Raw genomic sequence first — 11421 nt, forward strand, 5'->3', positions numbered from 1 at the left:
CCACTTCTCAGATCGCAGCTCCGCTGTACAATTAATGTTGCCATCCCCATCAGCAAGGACGTTCATTTAGCACGTCTACCCTGCCAGAGCTTGGCACGGGGCCCCGCTCTGCAAATGTCAGCATAGCAGAGGAGGACATGTCGGTTTATAAGAGGTGTTGGGTGAGAAGTGCATTTCTCCTTGATCACATCAGCATAATGGTTCTTATTCTCCTATTTAACACTTTTTTACAAATTCAGAATCATCGCCTACAAGCCAGATAAAGGACTCCTGCACGGGAGAGACAGAAGACACCAGGATATTAAATATATCTGCTTGTGTGCAGTAAGTTAACCTTGCCCCACTTTATAGGCAATACGTGGGTATGGGTTTCCCTCTGCTGGTGCCTCTGTGTAAATACTATGTGAGATTTAACAGGGTGTTTCCACAAGATGACGCCAAACACTCCTAACAGAAGGATTTCCCCTCCAATGCATATCTTTATCAAACGGGAAGTCATTTATCACCCGACTTGTTGCATTTTGAAACTATGACCCAAATGTACACATTATGTTGTTATTATAGTACAGGGCTGGTCCTTATTGAGATTTTAGGATTTGGAATATCTGTGCAATGTTATACAAACTAATAACAGCAATGCAGTAAAGGTATGTGTTCAGATTTTGTCGACTAAAGCATTGCTCAACATCGTTTTGAGTGCATGGTTGTACTGGACTATAACACACATCTTTCACTTAAAATAAAACACACCACAAAATGATCTTTACACAGACTGAGGATAGTGAGCACTGCAATCTTTATTAAAATAAAGATGCACTGCAGCCTGCAGGTCTGATGGGTTGCATCATTTGTATTGATTCCACATAACATATGTAAACTGGAACGTTTAGTTTAATTAAATGTAGGCCTATTATGTATTTGGCAAGCGTTTATGTATGGCCTATATTTTTATTTATACATTTAAATGCATTTATTTATTATATTAGACTAGATTACATTCACCTTTTATTGTCATTGCACAACGAAATGTGTTTGCATCCAACCAGAAAGTGGAAATAGTAGTAAAGTGCATTCAATACATTCACATAAGATTCACAAATGTTGTAGTAATGTACATACATGTATAGTTATATGAATACATATTGTAATCATAATTTTACTTTTATATTAGGCTATTATATCATTCTTATTGATACATTTCCACGAAGCTAAAGGGAAGATTATCTCCAACACCATAGGCTAATTATTTTTGTCAAAGCATGTTTAAATACCTTAAAGATTAAAGGACAGGGGGGTTACAGGGGTAACTTGCAGAAAATTGAATTGAACATACAGACCAAACATTGGCCTCTCATCAAAGACAGCTTTGGCAGACAGCCTGCCATATCTGTGGGAATCCAGATATTGTCACATGACCGAGGAAATTCGCCGCTATTATGTAACAACATGTCGGTTGCTTGCACCGGCCACTCATCGTACGATTCATCCTGCGTCAAGCTTGCCATCAAGAACACATTATTTTCATGTTCGGTCTTTTCAAAATAAAACCAGTGACGACCAATATGTGTTGGACGGACTTTTATTAACAGGACTTCCTTTTCTTTGGGATGTATCTGCTTTCTTCGGCCGACTTGACGTAGCGCGTCGTGCGTCGTTGCGTCGCGGGTCGAGGAGGCGTTGGCGCATCGCACGACTGCTGCCGCTGGTGCTGCTGCTGCGGACACACAACCCGGCTGTCCTGCACTGAAACGGGGGACGCAACTGACACTGTCACCATCTTAACTGGAGGGGCTCGCTCTGTGGATACAGTTGCACTTTAATTTATCACTCACCAGCTTCACCACAATGATCAAAAACGGTCATCACAACCACCAAGTGAGCACGGCAGCCGGGAAAGACGCAGGGACGACCCCCGGAGCTGCAGCCTGCAGTCCCGAGAAGAGGAGGAGAAGAATCCGGGTGTGGTGTGACGGATGGTGAGTAATTTACCGGATGAATGATGGTGGGATGGAGATGGTAACAACGTTGGTTAGTCGTGCGCATCGAGCCCGTGTGAATGAATGTGTCAGCTTATCATCCACCGCCGGGACAGGCCTGCTGCACAGCTCTCACATGACTGCTGCTCCATTCTTCAGAGACATCCGTTTACACACAACTTTTAGTTGAATAGTTTCCTTTAAATATACTATCATGTGAGTTGCAATGACCATACACATAGTCTATGTGGATCAAGATGTATTATCACGTTGCATTACTCTTTTTTTTAAATGACCACTGGGCCATCATATCTCAATTGTTCTCCTCAGGACAGATTTACATTGATCTTTACTGCTGCATTTTATCACACTGTCATGTAGATGGAGCCTTACTATGACCAGCGATGTGAATACTCCATGTGTATGCTGTAAATAACATAGTATAGTAAGTGCTTTAGATACAAGTGTCTGTCAAATCCATTTTAGAGGCAAACAAAAACAAATTAAAACACAATTCACATTTTGCCAGTAAGATGGCGAAATGTCTAAAGTTGTACATATGTTATACTAACAATCAATGGCTGTAGCCACAAAATGTTTCTCTGTTTCATCCTCTAAACTGTTCTCATTGAATTAATTTAACTCATAATAACTGACTAATACTGGTAGGAAATAGGGTTAGCTTAAGGATAGCTTCACAACGTATAATTATCCAGATCTAAACTTTGGGACAAAACCAAGAAGGTCATACTGCCACAGAGGTGTTAAGCTAGTGATACAATGAAATAGGTAAAGCAAAATTAGTTTAATTCACTGCTAAATATTGCCGATTGTATCAATTCTATACATTTTAAAACCAGATTAATTACAGCGCATGCACCATTTCTCAGTTTCAGGGTTCAGGTATGTTGCATGCTGGCTCACTGTCACTGTGATAACTGAATATAACAATGTTAACATTGTTAGTAACATCTGTTCTTCAAACTCAAACTTTTTATATTACACGCACAGAATGATAACGTACACATACATTTTTTAAATACATACTTAATTGCTTTGAAAATGTATTTACAATCGATAGACTATGATGTTCAAACCCAGAACAATAACACACTATACACCTCAGATCACTTGTTTACCAGTTCCACTCTGAACCTACTTAGTTTGACTATTCAAGGTATTACTTTCATGAAGACATAATGACACCTCCACAAACAAGGTGTCTTCTTTCAGCAGTGTAATGGAATAAAAACAATTATGATAGAGTTGAGCAAGGCGCTCGCAGAGCACCAGGCACGGCCTTTAATGCAATACAGGTGATTAATGTTAACACAGCTGTGGGAAGGGCAAGGCTAACCAGAAATTGCTCTTGTGGTCACATCAGTTGAAAAACAATCACATCAAATGCCAAAAACAAAGACACCTTTTTTCTATTGTGCTCCTCCAGCTAAATGTCTAATATTATAGTTTTTTTAGACTACATTTATTTACATTTAAGCATCAATGTATCGCCCAACTTTATTCATGACCACTCTTCATGTGAGGGACATGCCTAATGATTCTGAACACACTGAACAGGTTTGATGGACAGCAGATATTGTGTCAGCTGTATATACCTCACAAATTTAGAGTAACTGATATATTGAAAGACTTTTTAGAAATGTATTGCCAACTATTTTGACAACCGATCACTCATTGAGACACTGTTTCCAGCCTGTCAAAATCAAGGTGATTGAATGCCTTTTATTTGAAATTATAAAAGGCATGGTTCACAATTTTTACGATGCATAAAACTATAAATTGATAGTGAAAGTAATTGTGAGCTGCAGCTCTAGAACTGCCTTCTCTGTGAGAAACACCAAGCCCTGGTGGACAGTCTGGCTCCATGGTGCAGTGGAAAAATACATGTTTTTAATTTCTGTGCATGAAGACCAGGATTATGGTGTCTTTCTCTAGTAGAATTCCCGCTATTTAGGTGGGGCTGTCTGTCTTTGCTTTGATGGAATGTTGCAGAATAATTGGGATGCCAGAATATTAACCGGTGGGATGAGCATGCAAAGAGAGCCAATGTCAACAGAGCCCTTGTCATTAACCCACTCCAACCCCTCCGGCCCACACCTGCTACGGCCATTATATCTCGCCACTGAGCACATTGTTTCGCAAAGCCCTGCTGGACACCACCCTCTTACTGACATCCAGCATTGTCAGCAGTATGTTAGGAAAAGTCCCAAGAGAAGAGCATAGTCACTTCATCTGTTGAGACAGCTTTGACTCTGCCCCTTCTCCTCTGCACAAAGCAACGATTCGTCACAATGAAAAGAGGTGATGGGGGCTAAAGATCAGTTCTCAGAGAAGCATCATCAAGGCAAGTGTATTCATCACTAGAGTGTAAGGTCCACTTCCACTGTGTTTCAGCTGAGGGAGTGTATACAAACATGAGCTATTTAAAGCGTCAGTGAAGGTCAAATGATTCAATAAAGAAACAAAAACAATACACTCTACTTTTAGTTTTTCTTCAGGTATTTTAATCTTTAATTTGACTTGAAAACCTCACCAAAATGTCAAGAATATACTCTCTTTAAAGGTATTTCCCACCCATTTGTTTCTATCACTGTGTCTACAGGTGTCTGTCTGGTGTTGTTCTTGAGAGGTGCTGTTTAGGTGTCCGTTAACAGGCTAAGCTAATTAATATTTCATCATCCCACAGTCATGATCCAACCCTGCTAAAAAATACAACAGGAATACGGTAACACACATTGGGCATCCAGCTAGTGTAACACTCACAGAAACAGCCTCCTGGTTTTATATAACTCCGTCTGGTTCTCCAAGTTTCCTTATTCATCCACCTCCAAATGCTCCCCCTGACATTCTGCCGACCCTGCACTATCCCCTCAGACCTGAACACGTGGATCCCATTTTCACACATTGACAGCACACACAGAACATCTTGCTTCCTCCTAAACAAGCCTCTTCTTGTATTTTTCAAGTATTCGATACTGAATCGCATAGACAAGCCCTGCAGCATAGTAATGGTTGTGTTTGTGTTACAATACACTCAAGTGCAGTCCAGGCTGTTTTCAGTCAGGCTGTGTATAGTGACACCACAGATGCTGTCTTTCATTAGCATAGCCTGGGGCTGAAAACACATGGGCTTCTGTTACTGTTGTGGCTGTGTACATACTGCAGCTCTGGCAGTGCTCATCTGTTTTCTTATTGATTCTTCAAAATGCTATTTATAGTGGTGTTTTGCACTTGACTCCTGGGAGAGCTCACGTGTAATTTAATGTACTTAAATTACACAGATGCCAATTTTTTTGTAATTAATTATTGGGAATCTTCAAGTGAATTGCTGATGGTTATAGTTGCTACAGTAACTTAATGACTCTGTGGTCAGATCTTAATAAAGTCAATGCATCTTCAGTGGCACCTGGAGACACTTTCATCAGTCATTGAACTTTCCTCTCTTTCTTTGTTCATGTTTAATTAGAGCAGAGAGAAAAACGACTGATGTCAGCTGTTGGCAGTAGTACCAGTGATGGAAGGCTAGTGCCCATCTGTTTTCTATTACTATGCTAGATTACCATGTTACAATCTCCGTCTACAATCTGTGCTAATCTAATTATCTACAGATGGTACCATGATAGCCTGGGTGGAGTGTGATGGGAGGAAAAACACACTGCTTTTGCCTTTTATATGTTTAGACTTTTATCCGACCACATGATTACATTGGTGGGTCGATAATATCAGGAATATCAGCGTTTTAGCATGATCTGTTGCATACATATCAGTTGGTGATTTCTTTTTATTGATTTATGCAGTGTTTTGATTCTTCTTTTGGTCAAAGTTACTGCAAGTTGTCAGAACACCTTGTTGGTGTACTTACATACACTCATCTGAGTGTTAAAGAGAAGCTGCCGATTTTAACTTTGAGACCAGTGTTAAACTCACCACAATGCTTCATTCTCCATATGTGTTTGACTGGAATCAAGCATGGTGTACTGAAAAAGAGTTGTGCAATGTGTTTTCATTTTGATAAAAATAGCAACTACCTTACCTTATTACTGTATTTCAAGACATGCTTTGTCTTACAGCTCCTGTAACTCGCTACCTTGCTGTAACTTTAATGTGACATCTTATCTTCTTATCCTCCTAGCTATGACATGGTTCATTATGGCCACTCCAACCAGCTGCGACAGGCCAAGGCCATGGGAGATTACCTCATCGTTGGAGTACACACAGATAGTAAGACTCAGAACTATGGACTTAAGTTGTTGAATTAAAGCCTTCTCTTTAAAGGAATACACCAAAACGGATAATTTGTATCTCAATTGCTCACCGTGTGTTACCCTGCATTTGTAAAGAAAACCTCTGCATTCTACATGTTGAATAAAAAAATTTAAAATACAGTCTTCATCAATTGGAGTAAATCTTTAATTCCATCCAAGGGAAAATACTTAGGTTGAAAAAAGTGTGTGTTTGAAAACTACTGTTCATTTAAATGGATAAATAACAGTTGGGTTACACAAGTGCACATGTCGAGTGAAAGGTTCTGAACAAATGTGTTCTTCTCTGTTCACCATGGAGGCTAGACAGAAAGATACAACGTTTTCTCCAAGAATGCAAGGACACATGATAAGTCACTGATTGACAAATTAACATTTTGAGGGTGGAGTATTCCTTTGAGGTCTAGCTCATCTGTACATGCTGTTTTAATAACTCTGGAGCTCCCTCCCTTCTCTTGCACGATTCAGCCTGTATCTGCTGAGTCTGGAGATCCATGCTACCTGTAGCCTCTGCTTATGTTCCTCAAGTTTCTTTGTAAAGCGACCTTGAGGTTATGAAAGGTGCTATATAAATTCAAGTTATTATTATTATTAAGTTAGTTGGCTTTGTTGACCTAGTTTTGACAGTAGTTCAACGACTCAGTGATTTTGCCTCACCCTCCTATGGAACCCTTTTCTGAAACTGTGAGACACCCGAATGATGTCATAGTCAGTGCAAGCAGATATCAGTAATCTATCCCACTACATACGTGATAATACATTATGGCATTATGTCTCTCTTTTCCAACAGTATCCTTAACGTGTACATGTTTTGTTTTCAAGGTGAGATTGCGAAGCACAAGGGTCCTCCCGTCTTCACTCAGGCAGAAAGATACAAGATGGTGCGGGCCATCAAATGGGTGGATGAGGTTGTGGAAGGAGCGCCTTACGTCACCACCCTCCAGACCCTCGACAAGTACAACTGTGACTTCTGTGTGCACGGAGGTACAGGATATCACTATATCATGTCCTCATTCAGACATAAAAACAAATAAAGTCATAAACACTTCCAAGTAATTAGTTGATATAACAGTCCTTGATTCATTTCTACACACATATGTCATTAATGCTGTTATTTCAGATGATATAACACTAACAGTTGATGGAAAAGACACATACAAAGAGGTGAAGAAGTCAGGGCGGTACAGGTGAGTTCCCCTAGCAGGAGATTCAATAAGACGCTCTCTCTGTGTCTCTGAGAGTGTTTCATTGTGTGTTATGTTGTTCCAGGGAGTGTAAGAGAACCCAGGGAGTTTCAACTACAGATCTGGTCGGCAGGATGCTACTGATGACCAAAGCACACCACAGCAACATTGTGAGTACAACCTTGTTCTCTCTGTATGCGCCTATTAAACAGCACACGTCTAATACAACCTCTCTTTCTTTCTTTCTTTAGGATAGTTCAGACTATCAGCAGCACACAGACAACTTTGGAAAGGTAGGTACCAAACATATTCACAGCTTGTGTTAGGCCATCAACTAGTTATTATCAAACCCTCAGCTTACTACCAAACGTTCAATAATAATATATTTTAAATTATTTTGATCTTCCTCTTACTTAACAGTTTTGTCATTCAAGTAGTGGCTATGTGTTCAGATGTCAACCATTCTTGCACAAAGGCCTCTACTGGGGACCCACTTTATAATCAAGTTATAGGCCTTGCCAATAAAACAGTCAATGCCACTTCTGTTCCTGGATGGTTCAAGTAGCTTAGAGTCAACATGCTGGGGATTGAAATAGTGTGATGGCAGTAGAGGGTCACTTTGCATTTGAACATTTAAGAATTTGGCGATGGTTGAATAAATGTGCTGGGGATTTGTGGGGCAGCCTTGTGTTAGCGATAAAGCAAAGGTGACATTGCAAACTTGCACCACTAGGTGGCGATAATGTAGCGTTGTGATTATTTTTGGCACACTGCTTGTACTCATTGTGCCTGTTTCTGGATTACATGGTCAGAAGGGCCACAGTCCCTGGACAGGGGTGTCTCAGTTCCTGCAGACTTCACAGAAGATCATCCAGTTTGCTTCAGGACAAGAGCCCCAACCCGGAGACACAATTATCTACGTGGCAGGAGCCTTTGACCTCTTCCGTATCTTTTAAGAACCTCACTCTAAATATTGTTGGATTTCTGAACTTTTTGATTAAACTTAACTCACCGCCATTTCTGAACTAGTGGTATCATGCACACATTGTGTAAAATATTCATAATTCTATGATTTGTTGCTAGAAAAATCATTAGCTTTTAAAAAAATGCCTAGTCCTTGACTTGTGCCCATTAAGACATTGGCCATGTGGACTTCCTGGAAGCAGTGCATAAGCTCGCAGAAAAGCCATACATTATAGTCGGGTTGCACTTTGATCAAGTGAGTCACCTCGCCTTTTCACCTTTATGTTGCATTTACTGCCTGCCTGAGTCTAGTGTTGACATTTCACTTTTGCATTTTCTCTTTGTTCATATTTTTCAGGAGGTGAACCGCTACAAAGGGAAAAACTACCCCATTATGAATGTCCATGAGAGAACGCTCAGCGTGCTGGCCTGTCGAGTAGGTTCTTCTTCCACCATCAAAACAGTGCAATGCAGAATTATTATTGATCTGCAAACAATTTGTGTGCAATCGGTTTCTAATTTATTTTTGTGTCCTTACAGTATGTGTCAGAAGTGGTGATTGGTGCGCCCTTTGCAGTCACAAAAGATTTACTGGACCATTTCAAGGTGAATACAAGCAATTACAGTATCCTCATCACTATATTCTCTTCAATTAAGGATAAATAAAACAGCAACCTATTTGTCCCCATGCAGGTGGATATTGTATGCCATGGGAAGACAGTAATATATCCTGACAAAGATGGATCCGACCCTAATGCTGTAAGAGTCCAATCACAGTCACATCTAGCTTTTTTAAAAACATCTTTATGAAATACTATGATCTGCACACATGATGAATCACATTCATATGGCATTAATTTCCTTCATTTCCAGGAGCCGAGGAGAAAAGAAATCCTGCGGACTGTTGACAGTGAGAACAGCCTGACCACAGATGCCATTGTGCAAAGAATAATTAAAAACAGGTGAACTTCTCGGAAGAAATAGACCATTTTATGTTATAAACACAGGTCAAAACATATTGTTCTTAGTTTAAATAAATCGGCACTTATTAAATCGGCATAAACTATTTCATTTGTTTGGATCCAGGTTGCTATTTGAAGCAAGGAATCAGAAGAAAGAGGCCAAAGAGATTGCTGTGATCCAGGCCATGAAGCGACAAGAAGAGGAGAAAACTAAAGAAAGACCTCAGGCTGTCGTGTAGGAAGGCTCTAAACAAGCACCATCGACTAAGTGTTATCATACTGACAATGAATCTAAACTCAACATAACACTGACAATGAATCTAAACTCAACATAACACTGACAATTCATCTAAACTCAACATAACACTGACAATGAATCTAAACTCAACATAACACTGACAATTAATCTAAACTCAACATAACACTGACAATGAATCTAAACTCAACATAACACTGACAATTCATCTAAACTCAACATAACACTGACAATTAATCTAAACTCAACATAACACTGGCAATTAATCTAAACTCAACATAACACTGACAATTAATCTAAACTCATGTACAATGAAATCAGCTCTTATATGTGTTATGACACCGTCAGCACAACAATCCTGGCTGATAACAGCAGTCCTTAGGGCAGCCTGTTTATAGCCAGGAGGATATAGTCTGCTGTGTGATCATCAGGTATACACTGTGTGTGTGTGTGTGTGTGTGTGTGTGTGTGTGTGTGTGTGTGTGTGTGTGTGTGTGTGTGTGTGTGTGTGTGTGTGTGTGTGTGTGTGTGTGTGTGTGTGTGTGTGTGTGTGTGTGTGTGTGCGTGCATGCGCGCACGCGTGTGTGTGTGTGTGTGTGCGTGCGTGTATTATATTCGGCATATGCAATTACATGTTCATGTCAGTCACATATACAAACTATGAGGTTATGGACTGTAAAGGTTGGAGCAAGAAAGACAAAACTGTGTCTCTAAATGTCCTTTTTTTGCCTTCAGAAATATGAGGGGATTTGGACCATATGAAGGGCAAGTGTGTGGACTTGAGATGTGGGCAGGCATTAAACTGTAACAAGGAAGTGATTTGATTAATCAATACCAGTTGCTGCTTTCTACCCAGCAATGTGTGTAGACCCACATCTGATCGATTTACTTATAAATTGTATGTACTGTATATTATAGAGTGATTACTGGCTCTCTCTGGATGATGCTAAAAACACTAGAGAATTGCTTCACTGAATCTAACTTGGGTTGTTTGAATGTGAGAAGCTGTTGAAACTCTTCCGGGACCTCATGTAAATATCAGACCTTTCTCCAGACTGCACTGAATGCTCAGAAAGTCATCAGAACTGTTCAGTTTTATAGCAGAAAAGTTTAACTCAAAAAAGCACATTGTCCAGACTTGCACGCCTGGCCTTTTGAGTGGAATTGTAATGTTTTCTTTTAACACTCCTTATCCTAATAGAACACCACAGAGTTTTAACAGACTGCTTTTAATCATTAATTCGTTTTCTTCGTATAACTAGAGAACTATGACAGATGCTCAGTGATGTTAACTTTATCATAAAATAGACATATTACTGTCATTGAGCCCTGAACAAACATCTGTCTCTATATCAAATGCGATTAAATACTATATTTTTTGTAAATGTATATTTTACTCACACCTTCTCCATTAACTACTGTATACTATAGATGGTTTCATATTGTTAAAAAATAATATGTATGTTGGAATGTATTCAGTGTAGAGTATAATGTATTGTGCTATTGAGATCTCCCAGTTGATTAGGAACTGATTGGACTACAGTATACTATTGCTGGTAATAACAACACTTTAATCTGAAAGGCTATGTGTCATCCCTTTTCCCCTGAAACAGAACATGTCTTGCTATACTGTAGGTACACTTCAATGTTTTACTTTTTTATTTTTTTATTTAGTAGGCCTACGTTAAAAAGCATGGATTTTTGGACACAAAAAGGACATTTGATCAGGATGTTTTTTTCTGCGTTTTGTATCATATAAGTCACACAGGTTGGTAAATGTCAGGCCATTAAGAGGAG

At 39.6% G+C, this 11421-nt stretch overlaps 1 protein-coding gene across 1 annotated transcript; it reads left to right on the top strand.

Annotated features, from left to right (window-relative positions):
* The first annotated feature begins 1658 nt into the window (after positions 1–1658).
* LOC117451358 (ethanolamine-phosphate cytidylyltransferase-like) lies at positions 1659–11205 on the top strand. Its single transcript, XM_034089626.2, has 13 exons — positions 1659–1976; positions 6130–6218; positions 7082–7243; positions 7380–7446; positions 7529–7613; positions 7695–7736; positions 8256–8388; positions 8580–8662; positions 8765–8842; positions 8947–9012; positions 9100–9165; positions 9280–9368; positions 9493–11205. The coding sequence occupies exons 1-13, from the start codon at positions 1846–1848 to the stop codon at positions 9605–9607; spliced, it is 1206 nt and encodes a 401-aa protein (XP_033945517.1). The 5' UTR covers positions 1659–1845; the 3' UTR covers positions 9608–11205.
* The last annotated feature ends 216 nt before the right edge of the window (positions 11206–11421 follow it).

This window comes from Pseudochaenichthys georgianus, chromosome 8 (genome assembly GCF_902827115.2).
Source record: "Pseudochaenichthys georgianus chromosome 8, fPseGeo1.2, whole genome shotgun sequence".
Lineage (NCBI taxonomy): Eukaryota > Metazoa > Chordata > Actinopteri > Perciformes > Channichthyidae > Pseudochaenichthys > Pseudochaenichthys georgianus.